General features: G+C 43.3%; 1 protein-coding gene across 11 annotated transcripts in view; it reads left to right on the top strand.

Annotated features, from left to right (window-relative positions):
- The window catches only part of LOC142776515 (uncharacterized), a 69,859-nt gene extending 53,880 nt beyond the window's left edge, over positions 1-15,979 (top strand). For 6 of the 11 annotated variants that reach the window (XM_075880318.1, XM_075880319.1, XM_075880316.1 and 3 more), the window contains 3 exons: positions 1,181-1,358; positions 6,409-6,497; positions 11,823-12,531. In XM_075880318.1, the coding sequence (XP_075736433.1) occupies positions 1,181-1,358; positions 6,409-6,497; positions 11,823-11,945 (390 nt within the window). In that variant the 3' untranslated portion in view covers positions 11,946-12,531. Of the gene's footprint in view, positions 1-1,180; positions 1,359-6,408; positions 6,498-11,822; positions 12,534-14,235; positions 14,286-15,580 lie in introns of those variants that run through there. The other 5 variants (XM_075880322.1, XM_075880326.1, XM_075880328.1 and 2 more) reach the window with 4 other exon arrangements.
- Positions 15,980-16,968: the final 989 nt, after the last annotated feature.

The raw sequence follows: 16,968 nt of genomic DNA, 5'->3' as shown, positions 1-16,968 counted from the left end.
GAGTTTGGCAGACCTTTCAACCAAGCTACGCAACCTACCTCCTTCCCGTGTGTTTTGGTTTTCAAGGTCACCCTCCCACCGCGTCCTCCCCTCTCTTTATCGCAACTCCTTGCCCTTCCCTCGCAAATCTGCTCCCCTCTCTTGATCACAACCAATTCAACAAAACGTCGAAAGTGTCACTGCTTGGCTTGAGTGTAATGCGCGCGTTAGGTGCCGCGTTGCGGAGCACTTGCTCATAGCTTTTGACCACATGGAAGCAAATTTGCCGCTTCGGGCGTCCCAGTATTCAGCTGTGGAGATGGTGAATATTTTGTGGGCGGCATTGACAGCTACATGCGCGTGAAACTGTTTTCGCGAGGCCGACTTCGTTTACATTGGGCCCGATGGTAAGCCTGAAGCTTCCGAACAGGGCCACTGCGGCAGTTATTTGTCGCAGTGCGTTGTCGACTCCGACCTGGGAGAGCGGGTGGGACATCTGTTGGCATAGTTTAATTACGGCCGATGATGATGCCGACGCTGCGGAACCGTGCACGGATTGGGGCATTGTGAATGAAGTACGTGGCGAGAGCGATTTGGAGGAATCGGATTGCTAGAACGACGAAACTTTTGAGCCAGAGCCTCATGCAGCTCATGCCATGGGCCTCGGCGAACGAGCACCCTGCCGTTTGAAATGAACTCGAGACCGCCCTTATCATTTCTGCTCTTCGAAACACGTGCATCGCGGACTTTTTGGGGCAAGAAAAACTTTGTGTTTTCACTCGCAATTTTTTAAAATTTGTGTTTAATTTACTACGGACATTGGGATACATCGAACGGATGCCACATCATGCTCAGGATCGTTATAAGCGAGCTTGACTGTACTTGTGTAGATAATTTTGAAAAAATTGGAGATGATGTCAGTCATGAGTAAACGAGGTCAGTAGCAAAAGGTCTGCGGGTCGTGTGTTTGACACCCTTGATGAAAGGTGTATGACCACGGCCAGAGGAACCTCCGTACCATCCTTGCATAACTCTTACTCTTTCTCAATTCTTTCCTGCTCCACTCATTAAGTATTTAAGTTATACAATATAAAAAAATACCAGGCAGGAAAGTACTTGGCAAATTACAAAAAGACTTGTGCTCAAGTCCTTACTTGTTCTTCACTTGCGCTGAATGCAGGGTGCCATTTGCTTCTTACAGAAACGAAAACAGCGCCGAGAGACGTGGCCAGCGCCAACGAGCATCGGCAGCTTGCCGAGGCCCCTGGTTTGCCCACTACCCCGATGGACACTTCCACCTCCGTGCTCGATCGAGGAAAGTCCAGACTTTGGGCGAGGCAGGCTGTCCACTGTCGTCGAAAGGAGCGAGTCATTCAAGGGTATAGATTTTCTCACTAATGTTCAGTCCAGTTAGTTTTGAGACTCGTAATACAGGGAACAAAATTTCAAATGAGAACCGAGTAGTGCCAGCAGCACACAGAATGATATTCATTTGAATTAAACTGAGGGTGTTTTTTTTAATTCACTACTGGTGCTCAAGTAGATTTTTTGCATGGTTGTTCGAGTATGAGAGCTCTCTGAATTTTTTTCATGTGTACACAATGTATTGTAATTTGTGTTACGTAGTGGTATTTTGAGTCTCCCCCCCCCCTCTTGCCACTGCAATGCCAATGAGCACTGAGGGGGGTACGTGGTGATCAAATATATCAATAAAATTATTTGAACAAATAAATGCTTTTACTAGTGCTTTTCAAGTAATTTTGCAATATTGAATAGCTGCTTTTTACATTTTATCAAAAGTGTTGCTCCCGTCATAGCATTCAAAACTTTAGCATTAGAAGCAGAAATTGACCATTGGGAACAATTAGACAGATTGTTTGCATACGCAGAGTGTATTGTGTGCGAGTGATCTTTGTGTAGTTTATGGAGTCTGGCTCTGTAGTCTTCTGCACTATGTAAGCTCTCATACATTGTGTTCATACTATACCCACAGGAATGAAAAAGGTTTGGCCCAATTTATTACCTTATTGGGTGCACTTTTGAATCATTTGTAAGCTGTTAAAAATATGCCTGTTTATAAGCACTAGTGTATATTGATTGTCAAGACCATGTCAACTATACAACCCTAAGCAATCTTGATACATCCAATTTTAGATATAAACACCTCTTTTTACTGTGTAATTCCTTGGCAGGGCTGCACCTACATTTTTTAAACCAAATATTTGAGAAATGTTATTCATGTACAAACACACTCTTTTTTTTGAAGCACCCGCCAAGCGAAGCCGTTCCACCATATTTGCGCTGCAACCTACAATTTATAGCACAAAGAAAAGAGTGTTTTTTAGCACATGCAGTGCCATTACTTCTTCATTTATCACTTTTATGGCCAATGAAGACATTAGGCCTTGTGTATGGCTAGCAATCACATCTAGTGATATTTTCGCTAAAACACATCAGCAGCTCAGAGTGATCCTTCGGGCCAGCTGTATTAGCACACTTAGCAGAGTGCGATCTGTTGTGGTCCATAGACCGCAAAATTCCATGAAAAAGTGCCTCTGCAAACGATCGTCTTAAATGTGCCTCTTTCTGCACTCGGTTGCATGTAAAGAGCACTGCAGACTTTCTCCTCCGTCAAAGAACCCCCCACCCTTCAGCAAATGGTGTCACGGTGTTGTTGTGACATCGTGGGCATTGGGCCTTGTGTCACATCCGTGAGAGGAACCACAAAGCTTGTCCAAGCGTGTCACAAAGTAGCCGCAACATTACGTCGACACAGTGACACACTTGGCGGAAGGTGGGGTCCTTTCACAGTGCAGAGGCGACTGCTCGTGACTTGTGGCTGAGTATAAGACTTCCAAACTCTATCCCTGTACTCTAGCCACTACAGCTGTGCACATTGAGCATGGGCCTGGAGGCTATGGATTGACACAAAACTGTGCAGATGGCTTCATTCACAGTACTGCAATCATTAAGTGATTGCAGTACTGTGGATGAAGCCATCTCGTTGGCACAAGCAGTTTGACGTGTTAAAAAACTAAACGTATGCAGCACACTTGCACTACGAATTACGAACAACATAAATGCAAAGGCAATGGCATCAGGATCAAACGTGGAGAAGGATGAAGCACCTGTCATAGTGATGATTAGCTGATGCCAATGCAACAGGTTTAGCAAACCTGTTGTCTCAAAGCCCTTGATTTTGCTAAGTCTTCTTGAAATATACCACAACTGCTGTATTTCTAATTTGAAGTACAGATTTCCGAGGTCATGCTTTTGTTTGTGAGAATCCTAAAAAAATCATGGTTGTAATTCAGATGACCAAATCATGCAGTGTGATCATTACCCGATGAGAGGCATTTGCAATGTGAAAAAAATTATATACTATTCAGCACAAGCACCAGGAATTTTTTCAGGGTTGGGGGAGGGTCAATTATACTTTATGTATTTTCATCCACGCAAGCAAATGTGAAATTTTTTATTTGGGTTTGAACTCTCCCTCTCTCAACCCCTTGGCTACGTCCATGATACTATTCATGTATGAGCCACAACCAAAAAACTTCAAGATTTTTATTTGAAAGTGTGGTCCTACACGAGTGTGTACAGTAAATTTCTTATGTTTAAGTTACATATCTTCCATTCAAAGCTTACAAAGAGTGCTGGTTCAGTCATTAGGCTAGAACAGTGGTGACTCTTAGGTGCGAACCATTTTAAATGTGAGGGCATTTCTTAGTGGGAGCATGTCAGGAGTCTTTCCGGGTCTGTGCCCCGGCAGGTTTTATCTCTCCACTCTCACTCGCTCTCCCATAGCAACAGCTGCAGGTGTTCAACACCGACTAAATTTCAAGGATGAAGGGTTGTCGCAGTGACGTCAGAGGGTGGGGACTCAGTTACGCCACGAATGCGGCGGAAAGCCAATATTTTGTTCACGTTTTAGGAGAACCAACGCTCCTGTTGTCGCAGCTGCTGTGGCTAGATTGGGCGGATTAAAAGATGGGGAAAAAAATCTTACTGAGCATGCTCAGCAAGATTTCGGGGCGTAACTGGGCCCCCACCCTCTGACGTCACTGCGGCAGCCCTTCGGCCTTAAAGTTTATTAGGTGTTGAGGTGTTGCAAGCGGAGTAGCGGAGAGTGAGTGGAGAGGAGGAACGCTCTCTGGCATGCGACGCATCACTCGAGCTTGGCGGAGCTCCCGTGTGTGTTGAGAGAGTGCAAGAGAAGGTAGGTGCAGTGATTCACCGCTCTTTCTCTTGCGTTCACTCTCTCTCCTCCGTGCGCCCCACTCTCCAGTTCGCTAGCTCGTTAGTATATATGCATGGAGTGAAGTCCGCGCCTCACTCTAGACCGTTCACTGGCTGATCAATGTGTAAATAAATAGTTTCGGTACAAATCTTCGTCTCGTCATAAATTTACGCCTCTAAAATACTACGGCATACTCTCGGCGCAAGAAATGCATTCGAATTTCCTCACAATATCCTTTGGGGAGGGGGGTAACTTTTTTTTACTGAGAAAAACGTATGAGTTTTCTTTGCTTAAGTTTTCGGCAATATTTCATGCAGGCTTCTCTCGATCCCAGTGCACTGTCCGCAGCTCTTGAATGTTTACACTTGTATAGCTTTAAGAAAAAAAGAAAAGCAAAATTTTTACATGTCAATGAAACTTCTGCATGCAAAGCACTAGCATTAACATTTGCTCTCGAGTTTGATTTCATGAGTTGCGATTCTCGGTTGCAGCACATATATTTCAGAAGCAGGTTCTATATCTGTGCATGTTAACAAGTCTGTGTTAATGATTAACTAAGAGGCTTGTTAAAAAATCTGTGGTTCACAGAACATACTCATGTTGGAGCTGCTTTAGTACAGGACCAGGTTGATTGGCAGATTGGGAGAGGCCCTTGCCCTGCAGGGGGCTTAGTTAAGCTGATGGTGATCACTCAACCTTTATAGTTTGTGCCGTTCTTTGTGGCCAGACTGGAACATTTTTGCTGAAAATGTGGTTGCAGCTTTCATTTGCACGTTTGACATTTGCTTTGCAACTAGGCAGTGTATTCACCCAAATGTAGCAACCACGATTGTAATGCTACCAGTGACTTTCCGATAGAAAAAAGTGAACAAAAACGGGACTTGTGTGCATTATTGCACTTTTTAGACAACTTGAATTTTGGTATTCGATTGTAACGTGAGGGTTGGCTTCAGGCAGCAAAAATCTGGAAACCCTTGCGTTACAGTCCAGTAAATATGGTGATAACCAAAGCAAAAAAGAAAAAAACTAGACATCAATGCTAAGTGATGAATAGTTCGCTATTATCGCTATTATTACTCAATGCTAAGCACTATATTATCAATCCAGAGGTGCAGGTAACTCAGCAAACCTTGTGGTTTAAAAGCTCCAAGGAGCATGCAGTGACCTCATTTTGAACAGCTAGTGGACTGAAAAAATATTCAAAGAAAATGCAATTCGACGTAAAGGGAGCTCGTTTAAGTATGGTTATCTCTAGTGACACACATGCCACAAAAAGAGAGAGTGATAACTTCTGTTTGCTTGCGTATTTTTGACGTTCAAAAATATGATTCTCTGCTGGGACAAAACAAGTAGTTCAGTTCGTCAAGTTGATTCTTAGACTGCGGTTACTTGTCTGCTGTCGCCCGTTCACTTATTCGGGCCTAAAGAAGTGTTCGCAGTAAGAGCTAGTTCATTCAACATTCCCTTGTTTATCCAGAATATTGGATAATTCAGACCTGTTCTCTCGTCCTAGTATATATGTATATATATATATATATATATATCACAAACATAAATCATACATAAATATATAGCACATATCAAATATAAATCTCGAAGCACCGCGAGACATTAAAGCATCGAAAACGTCATTCGGAAACATGGCCCAAACCAGCTCCTACACTGACCATACCGGGAATAGACATACATAATAGATGTCCTGGATTAATCCACAATTGCATTGCTGGTTCGTAATAACTTATTAGATCAAAACATGTTTCGGCTCAAGACACAGTGTCTGAGCCACATTTACATAAGGAACGATGTTACAAATTGAAAGAACTGTGGCTCCTAGATCTTGGATTCATGTATTTCTCAAGAAAATGAAAGTGCATTGATGAAACAGACATTTTTTAAGTTTTTTCTTGATACTTTCGATAACTCTGCATTTGGTTGATTAAAACAGTTTCTTCAGCCCCGTGAAATTTCAATTACACTGCTTTTACTCTATCATTAATTAGTGAATGACATCGTCTGTTTTGAAAAGAGAGAACTGACGAACATTCACTTGCAGCGAGATGGTACAATTAATCCATACGAATCTGTCTAGCTTCAGGCTATGAATGAATGTTTGTCAGTGATCTCTTTCGTCACCCTTCCGCCATCTTGTGAGATCCTGCAGAGCTCATTTTAAATGTTATGTTCTGTAGCTATTTCTCCTGACGACTTTGAAAAGAAGCTTCAGAGAGAAGAGAGGATCCGAAGGTCGGCTGCTCTTCGAACAGGTGACTTTTCAAACGTAAGTGCTTTCGTTTGAGCAAACAGTGAAATAACTTTCATTTTTTTGTGAAGAGGCAATATTTGTTGACCAGTTCATACATAGTACGTTCATCTTCAGATCCTCTGAGGGAATCGTACAATATTTTTGGGATTTTTTGACAAATTATATCTGGTAATAAATTGCCTTGCTCCACTGGTGTCAATTTATGCATTACTTATTGGAATTATATGCTTATAATTATCCAGGAGCCTGAATGTTTTATTACACATCATGATTAACATGCTAAATGTTTTTGCTCAATCTGAACTAATTCTATGTTAAAATATTTGTTTGACGGCTCTAAGAAATATTTCAGAATTGTGATGTGACATGCTGTAATACTTGGGATAAGTAATTTCCAACAAAGGCTGTGATAGATATACACACATAAAATCACTCTTCACTCACTGCATGCTTTTCACAGTTTGTGACTGAGATCAAGAAATCTTGCTACATAATAAATAAAATGCATAAAGAGAAGTCATGCATCAGCAATTATTTTTATTGCGCATAGTCGATGAAAAACACGTCTTAAATTTTTCGAAGTTGCCACCAATAGCATGGCTTCCATAATCCCCAAATATGTAAGGTATAGTACTTCTTTTATCAGTGCTTTCAAGGCAGTAAGTTAACATTTTATATGTATACTAGTACTTCAAAGCAGGCTTAGTGCGAGGGTTCAACCTTTTACATTTCACTTCAACACATTCATTTCAAAACGTTGCCTGCATATCATCCCTGGCATTCTCAATCTGTCCTTATCATATATAAACACTGCAAGTGACCTATTCTTTTTCAACACAACCCCAAAAGTGGGGATATAGTCTACTTCCATTGACCATAATATTTCTGATGGTCACACGATACTAGTTGAGAGAAATATACACTTTATTCAAGTTTATTGTCATATTGTAGATGAGGTCAACATTTTAACAGCCATGAATAGCTGAATCAATATAGTATTTACTTGCGTAATGAACACACTTTTTTTCTAGAAAAATCGGAGAAAAGTTGGGTAGCATTTATTTTGCTGGGAATATATTATGAAAAGTTTTTCGGTATGAGCAAAAAAATGCGCTAATGCAAAAAATTTAGGTTGCTCAGCTTCTTTGCTGCACTTCACTCATCTTTGGTGGTTGAATGCCCCATCTTATGCAAGCTGTTCCCACACGGCCCCGCTGCGGTGGTCTAGTGGCTAAGGTACTCAGCTGCTGACCCGCAGGTCGGGGGTTCGAATCCCGGCTGCGGCGGCTGCATTTCCGATGAAGGCGGAAATGTTGTAGGCCCGTGTTCTCAGATTTCGGTGCACGTTAAAGAACCCCAAGTGATCGAAATTTCCGGGGCCCTCCACTACGGCGTCTCTCATAATCATATCGTGGTTTTGGGACATTAAACTCCACATATCAATCAATCAATCTGTTCCCACACGACTCATGCACGCATTAAAAGCGTTTCATGGCTATCTATTCTCGCAACTGTTTAACTGCAACAGTGGTATCTGCTGCGATCTTGAGGGGTGCCGAGAAGCGTGTGCTATAGCGCCATGTCGCACTTAGCCAACTTCATGGCAACCTCGTACGACGACCGCGTCGCCGCCGTTTGCATTGCAGCAAGCTACCACCAAAGCATTAAAACAAACCGTTGATAACAAGATTAACGGCTAAATACGGCAACTGCCTTGCTCTTAACCGAAGCGAGAATCGGGGACAATGTTGTGGAAGTAGTCACGATCTTTTCTAGGCGTCGCAGGTTTTCCAGAAACTTTCGACGGGATGATGATTAATGGCCCTTTGCAAGAGCCAATCCTGTCGTTGCCGCTCGAAAATTGCGTGCGTGTGGTTGGGCCTTAAAGTCTCGAATTTGCAGGAAGCGACCGTCGGTTGGCACGGGAAGTTTCCTCACCTTTGCTTTCTGTGTGCTTGTCAGCTATGATGTCTCTACACTCGCACCGTTCATGAACCCTGCTGTGGTGCATAGATATTTAAAAAAGACTGTGTACGTGCCGCGCACAGAAACTATGCGGCGCGGGGCAGTGAGCGAAAATGGGGAGGCTGGGAGCCGAGGGAGGTTGACATGATTATAAAAAATGGGAGAGACTCAATAGGCAAGTCTTTAACCGGGACTGCAGTGGACGTGTGTAAGGGGTGCGTTTGTTACGGGGGGAAATGAAAAAAATCCAAAATTTGACAACTGAAGTTGTGGGTGTTTATTATGTGAGAGCATTGATTACGCGAGTAAATACGGCATTACTTTCGTGTAATGAATCTTCTAACAGCTATACTGCTGATGACTTATAGCTACTAATTTCAAAGCTTTTCATTTTGTTCCCCTGCAAAGGTCCGCACCCATTAAGGCCAAACTGTGCAGTGTGTTGGGTATAGATATTGGAGACAGTGGCAGCTGAATGCAGAAACGTTGTGTTGGTTCACAGGATATGATGTTTCACTTAGGGGATTCATGTATGAAATTCATTCCCATTTGTGGCAATTATGTTCGAATGGGGATGGAAGGCAAAAGCTCTTGAATACTTCAATATACACAGTGCATGGTACACAACATTTGAGGTTCAGAGTAGTAGGGTCCTTGATTGAAGAGTGCCGAATGATTAGATTTTCACTTCTGCACATAAACTTCCATGATTTTTGTCCCCGAAAACTTCAGCATGCGCGGCTCACCATGAAATCTTATTTGTCACAGGTACTTACTAACAAGTGAAGTTATATTGATGCTTTGTAAGGTAACTAAAAATTTTTGGCTCTCTCTCATTGTTTCACAAAACTGCATGAAGTTGTAAAAGGGGCCAGGACACCCAATTTTCTATCATGATCTGTGTTACATGTTATCCTTGAGCATTCGCAAATCAGATCATGAAATGTTGGTGCATTTATTCAAGCACTTAATTTATAATTGAGTGTCTTTATGAACACGCTAGTGGCTTGAGATTTGGGCAGCGCTGGTGCACTCCAGGGCAGTGATGTAAGAAGCAGTGCAAGGGCCTGCATTCAGTCGAGTGTTCAATTTTCCGATGCGCATGTACTTGAAGTATTCAAGGATTCTTCAGATTGGCACTGAAGTATTACTGTTTGTAGCGGCTGGAGCTTCGGGGAAAGATGACTGCTCCACTTCTTTCAACATCACGTCACATGTGCTATGGCAAAATGTCTGTCTCCAGCAGTGAGTTAAAGTTCCTAAAAGTTACTAAGTTTGCGTCATTCGTGTCAATGCACCAGGCACCTTCTCTCCCCTATGCGTTGTAGGATGCAAATGAAGTTAGTTGAGCTGCAAAGCTTGAGGATCATGGCTATTGGACGAAAAAGGGCTTGCGCAATTTTTCTGCTAGAGCACCCGAGGGCGCTGCGGTTATATTTGACACAATAGAAAAAGTTTGGGAAATGACGAATATGTAATATAGCGATATATGGCAATGTAATGTGTAGAGATGCAAGAGGCGTGTTTTAATGGTGTCTGACAGCATGAAAATGTATGGTTTGCAATTTCTTAGTGTGCGAAAGTGCTCACTTCAAGGCTTGTGCAAATATTTGAACGCTTCAAATATTCGAAAGAACAAAGTATTCGAATTCACTTTGATTCAAATTTAAATTATTGAAAATTCCGAAGTATTCGCAATGAAAGAATAGGTGTATATTAGTCCTCATGTAACTGCTTGTAAAGATAGTTTCATTGCAGTGTAAGAATGCTAAGCCGTGAATTCACTTATTAAAAAAAAATACACTTTGCCACGAAGCCCCCCCCTCAAATTTAAAGGGGCCCTGCAACACTTAATGAGCATGAACCGAAAATGCTGCTGATGGCAAGTCGAGGCTACCGAGTAACTACGAGAACACGCAAGCCAAATATTATAGCTAAGCGCGCATCTTACGATTCACAATCAATTTTTAAAATGAGCTAAAAATTGCTCTTTTCTCGACAAGTGATGCTACAAGATCACATATCACTCATAACAGCCACTGTACCTGCCACTGGCCTATTTGGGCATGGCACGCTCGGTCGTTACTGGGGCAACTGCGAGATGCCGTCACTTGCAGAAACTGCAGCGTAGAACAAACTTTTGCAACTCCAAAAACTTAATTTGAGCGCACACGAGACACTCACACGCTCACCCAGGCATCAAACATAGAAAAAAAAATAAGGATCACTGTGTAAGAGCGCCTTCCTTATCTTTGTTCCCAAGTGAATCCCAGTTCATGAGCTCTGGGTTGTTAGAGGGAAAAATTTTATGTCTTGATAGTATGTGCTGTTGGCCTTCTATGATGTTAATGCATGTGCCACATGTTACCTTCAAATCAATTCATCATATTAGGAAGCTTACAGGCTCGTTATGATAGCTTTTATTCTTAAGTATGATAAATTTTAAAGTGTTACGATTTACACCCTACAGAAAGTCAAATCCTACTACTGTTGAGTTCTTTCCCCTTCCTTTGAGTGAAAAAAAGATGCATTTGCATAGAGGCCCCATTTCAGTTTAAAAAAAATATTGTGCAGGTCAGTTGGGTCACGATAAATATGCCTATTTTCTTTGTATGCCATATATACTATTCCAATGAGATTCGAAATTATTCGACCACAATCACTATTCGCTTGTAATTCGCTTTTAATCTAAAATTCACCAATTGCACAAGTCTACTCGCTTGTGATGGCAGCGTCCCTACAAACTCAGTGGCGCTAAGATCGCTAACCTTTTAAAGTGGCACACTGATTTCTTAGGGGATCATGCGAGTGCCATCTTGTCCTTTCGCACCTTCATTAGTGCTTGGTACGTGGTCAACCACATCTCAGTCTGTCCATACGGTAGTTCTGAATTTTTCGGCGTGCCAACTTACTGTGCCAATGATGGCAAACTCGAGCACAACTGCAGAAAGTTGTTTTTACTACAGCGTAAAAACATCTGTTGTTTCCTGCTGGACACGCTAGAGGCACTGCTGCAGCAACTCCTAGGAGAAAAGGCAGAGGCAAAGGGACGGAGTTGACGTTCCTTTATATATTTAGTGACTTTGCGGTTTGTCCAAACGGAAATATTTTTTCTTTTACAGCCCACTTTTCATATCTATACACTTGGCTCCCAATAACTAGAAATCACTTAATTGGAATTGTCGCTTCATTGGAAGTGGAATGGAGGTCCCGTCAGTTTTGCATGCAATTCAATAGAAAGAAATGCTCATTAATTGGAAGCTAGAAGTCCGAAATTTCAGTTAATTCAATTTTTTAATCGAATTCCCGGAGAAATTGTAATATTATTTGATAAATTTGCTAGTTTTAAGGTGCAAAATAACGATTTCAATGTAGCTGGCACTCGACGGCATCCCAGCAGACCACAGCACCACAGTTCAACACTTCCTGTATCTTACCGGCGCCGTTGGCATCGCAGAAAATCCCCTATATCCACGGAAAAGTACAGCATTCTTTTGATCTGCGCCGCTTTCTTCTCTACCCGCCAGAGCTTCTTGTCTCTTCGGGTGGATGTGGCGAAAAACTGGTTTTTGCCGCTCGGCATCATGTTGGATGCGCCAAAGCGCCACTGTGTTGCTTGTTCGCGCAAGCAAAGTTGAGGACGTATGAAGTGCACGCGTGCATTTCACTAGTCGTTTTTTACGATGCCGGGTTGCTCTGTAAAAATCTGTAAATAACTTATGACACTTGCTTTGTACTTTTGCAACATATCTCCCATTTCATTAAATTATGGAAATAAAAAACATTTCCAAAAAATATACTTGTTGAGTGCAATTTTTGGTCAAGCGGCCGCCACTGAACATGCGCGTTTTAAGTGTGACACTTGTATAGAATAAGTAGGGGGATGTTATTGGTTTAATAAGACTGGTTCTATTTTCATTTGTTTATTATTATAGACAGAAAATAGGTTATTTATTAACCATGCATTGAACGATTGAGGAACGTCATATCATTCATAGATGTGAACCGCAGCAATGCATGATGGGGCGTGTTGTCGTGAAATATCAGAAATATGCATTCAGCAGTTGCCTGCGTACCTGTTTTTCACGTGAAAGCATTTCTCTCAAAAGTAGTTAATGTTTCGAATTTGATGATTATCGCGGCTGTTCCCAAGCACAGCCTCTGTCTGCAACAACGTCTCGTGCGCTCCTTATGAAATTGTCACAATACATATGATGATGTGCCAAAGTTTTCATTGCTTTGAGGTGATACTGTGCATTGAGTTCACAAAATACATCGCTATAGGCACGGAGTAATTTCGACAGTGTTGACGCAACTGCGTTTTTCGAATTCTACACCAGAGCACCATCTTGGCCACCAGCAATTAGAAAAGTATTACCTTGAGCAAGCATGACCTTTATCATCCACATTATCTGCAACTCCCATGAAAACATGTAAAACCTAAAGAAATTGGTAACAAACTGTACCAAAGAGCACAAACATTTGAGAACGGCGTACTGGAAGCACAAATCATTGGACAGGCAAAGAAGAGGTAGCATGTGAAACGTTACAAAGTTTTGAGCAAGCACTTTCATGGACTTTGTTGACATTGCTGCAGTTATAAAATATCGAGATAGTTTGTACGTACGGGAACTATTTATTTCCAAACGGTTACGTATGTCAGCGCCGTACGTACGGGAACTGTTTATTTCCAAACGGTTGCGTATATCAGCGCCAGATACGCAAGGAAACACTACCCTGAAAAAAGAAGTTTATTGACGTGCGATTCGCTACAGCTTGTGCATGACTTGCAGCAGCTCTTCTGCCGTAATATTGATGGTGAGCGCATCCAGTCTTGCTGAGAAAATCAATGCAGAAGAATCATTACTTAAAGCCATATGCGAGGCATGGCCACATCTGTACAGGAGCGGCTCTAACTAATGCAGAAGCGGGGGCACACCACCGACTCGAAAGCAAACTGCAAGCTCCTGGCGGGTAACAGGGGGCATCATTGTCGCAATCGAAAGGAAAAAAAACAATGCACCGGAGAGGAGGCAGCAAGGGGAAGAGTAGATGGCGGTACTTTTACGAAGTATGGGGCTTTACATCGCAGCTGCTTAGAGCGCTTCAGGCCATGAAGCGGTGAGGCAATTCTGCGAGCGGCCTGTGCAGTGACAAGCGCTGAGCCTAACCGTTTATGTCATTGAGCGGATAGCGTTTCCACTTGCAACGGAGCTCTACATGTATTTCAGGGGCAGTCATGACTGTGGCAACTCGCGGGCCCTATCGATTGCTAGACTTAGCGACGAAAGTCAAAATTTTGAAACAAGTGGAAGTAGCAGGCACCCCCAAGCAAGATATCGCCCTGAAATACGGCATCAAGCATAACACCCTGTCAAACATCTTCAAGAGCAAGTGCTCGTTGCTGGACACGTTTGAAAATGAAAATGACCAGTTCAAGTCTTGCAAGAGGATGCGCACTGGTGCCCACCCATAGTTGGAGCAAGCGTTGCTCGTCTGGATTCGAGAGGCACGAAGCAACCAACTTCCGCTCAAGGGTGAGATCAATGCAGCGAAAGCCTCATGGCTTGCGACCATGCTAGGCATCGAGAACTTCGCTTCGCCCGATTGATGGCTTACACGCTTTAAGCAACAACATGATATAGTGTTTAAAAGCGTGAATGGAGATAGGGCTGCCGTCGACGCGGCAACATTTGCAATGTGGAGAGAAGGTAAGCTTCACAGCTACTTGGACGAATATCAGTGGCAAGATATCTTCAATGCCGATGAGATGGCACTTTTTTTACAGAATGTTGCCAAAGAAGATGCTGACCTTCAAAGACGATGACTGCGCAGAAGGTAAGCGGAGTAAAGTGTCAGTGCTGATGGTGGCCATCATGACAGGCTCTGAGCGATGTCGCCTGCTCGTAATCAGGAAAGCCGTTAAGCCTAGATGTTTTAAGGGTGTGAAAATGTTGCCTGTGGACTAAGCGTCTAACAGGAAAGTGTGGATGACCGCCGACATATTCAAAGATTGGCTAATGAAATTGGATTGCAAGTTCATGTTATTGCTCCAGCCACAGTTCAAAAAGAGCCCGACGTTTCGAGACCGACTCGGTCCCTTCCTCAGGGGGTGACTGTCTTGGTCATGGAAGTGTCGTCGTGTCGTGTTCTCTCACCACGGCTCCGGCTTTCTCTTTCCACCACGTTTCGGAGACTGTGAACGTACACCGAAGGCATTGTTCCCAGCGAGCGGTTCACGTTGGCAGGCGTATGCTGAATGTGCCAAGACTCGAGCAAGAGCCTCTTTCCCAAATTCCGTTCTGTTTCAATAACAGAAGCGCCGTCTAAGTCATCTTCCTGACGTTGTTCTTGTGTTGGCGCATTCTTTCCGGGAAATAGAAGTGCAACGTAGCGCTCTGGCGGAGCACTGCGAGAAGCACGACCATAAAATTGACTTAGACGGCGCTTCTGTTATTGAAACAGAACGGAATTTGGGAAAGAGGCTCTTGCTCGAGTCTTGGCACATTCAGCATACGCCTGCCAACGTGAACCGCTCGCTGGGAACAATGCCTTCGGTGTACGTTCACGGTCTCCGAAACGTGGTGGAAAGGGAAAGCCGGAGCCGTGGTGAGAGAACACGACGCGACGACACTTCCATGACCAAGACAGTCACCCCCTGAGGAAGGGACCGAGTCGGTCTCGAAACGTCGGGCTCTTTTTGAACTGTGGCTGGAGCAATTTCAATTTTCTAAACTTTTCTACCCAGCCAGACAGATTGCTGTCAAAATGTTTACGTTTAAGTTCATGTTAGCAAAACGCTAAGTGTTGCTGCTTGTGGACCAGTGTAGTGCACACATAATGTGCCACCCTTGAGTGCCATCAAACTCGCTTAATTGCCAGCGAACACTACATCAGTGTTACAACCTATGGACCAGGGGCTTATATTGAACGTGAAAGTACTTTGTCGGAAACATCTTCTTGAGCGGACGGTGTTGTGTATGGACAATTCAACTCAATATGAGGTGAGCCTTAGCAGTGCTATACATACGCTGGTGTGAGCGTTGGGTCGCGTAAGGACGAGACCATGGCGAACTGCATTAGGGCGTGCGGTTTCAATGAAAGTGCTGCAGATAATTCGTTTTATATCGCAGGGGAAGCAGACACAAGTCAGATTGAAGTTGACAGTCTCCTGCCAGCTCTTGGTGACGTCTGTTTCGAAGAATACGTTGCTACTGACAGTGCCGTAGAAACGTGCAGTGCGTTGACGGACGCTGAGATCATCAAGATGGTTCGGCCTAGCGAGGATAGTCATGAAATTTAGGTGGACGACAACGACGTTGAAAGTGAGCCACAACAGCGAGCTGCTGATGGATCTGCGGGCCTTGCCCTCGCGCAGCGGTTTTTTGCTGCTGACAGCATCGCCGAGGAAGCTTTTGGGCACATATACAGACTGCAAGACTTCTTTCTGCTGCAAGATTTAGCAGGCAAAGGCAAACTTCGATCACCGATTTTTGCACAAACTGCTTTGAAATAAATGTATTTTTGATTTGTTTTGGTTAACTTAAATTTTTCGCCAGTTCCCATGAACTTCGTATTAATGAGAGTCGGCTTTATAGGCATATCAGATCCTATACTTCTAGTTTTTGCTGAAAAACACATATTGTTGGGTGACCATGTCTCACCTCTTCAAAGCTTCCTTTAGATCAAAGAAATGTAGGACAATTTACATAGCAGATTTTCTGGAAGTGTCACTGAGATCAGTACTTCAATCAAATCCGTTAGTCTGTCATAACGTGTGTCGTAAAAGCTTTTCAGGAGATCGTGTAAACCCACTGGGTGCATGGAATTCAAAATATTCCTGCTTGCACGCTGTGATCTATTCTCGTCACAACTGGCAAGGCAGTTGCAGCTTTATGGCTTGCATAATAGTTGTTATAACAGTGCATAGCACCACACACTGAATAGGCCGTAACAGCCTCAAGGTGTTTGTGTGAACAAATGCTTCTAAAAAATAAGTCAAAGAGAAAACTTGTTTCTCATGGTAGCATTATGATGGGCAAACGTCTTTTTGTAACTTCTGAACATCTTCCACAGGAACTCGCCCTGGCATGTTTCTCAAACCTAATTACATTCTTGTTTTGCAGACTTGCAACAGCCCCGCATGTGCAAAAAGGTAAGCGATGCTGACTGTTGTGTTTTGCCGCTCATAGGTTGATCGTGCGGATGGGACAGCACCAGAAGCTACGTTATTCAAAGCTTCTTTCTCGGATCTCTCTCGGCAAGGTCGCAAATTGCTTCCTTTGAGCATGGGACGACAGCGCGGGAAGCTACGTTATACAAAGCTTCTTTCTCGACTCTCTCTCGGTATGCTCGTGTAACTATAGACCACTTATCCCCTAGAATGCAAACTACATCCGTCTCCTCCGCAGCTGGGGACAAACACACAATGTGAAACGAACCCGCTCTGCAAACCGGCTTGGAATGTTTGCGGTTTAGAGACAAGTCGCCGCCGCCGGGGGCAAACGCACAATGGGATTAA

The sequence above is a fragment of the Rhipicephalus microplus genome, chromosome X (assembly GCF_043290135.1).
Source record: "Rhipicephalus microplus isolate Deutch F79 chromosome X, USDA_Rmic, whole genome shotgun sequence".
NCBI lineage: Eukaryota > Metazoa > Arthropoda > Arachnida > Ixodida > Ixodidae > Rhipicephalus > Rhipicephalus microplus.
This window is presented reverse-complemented; position numbering and strand designations above follow the sequence as displayed.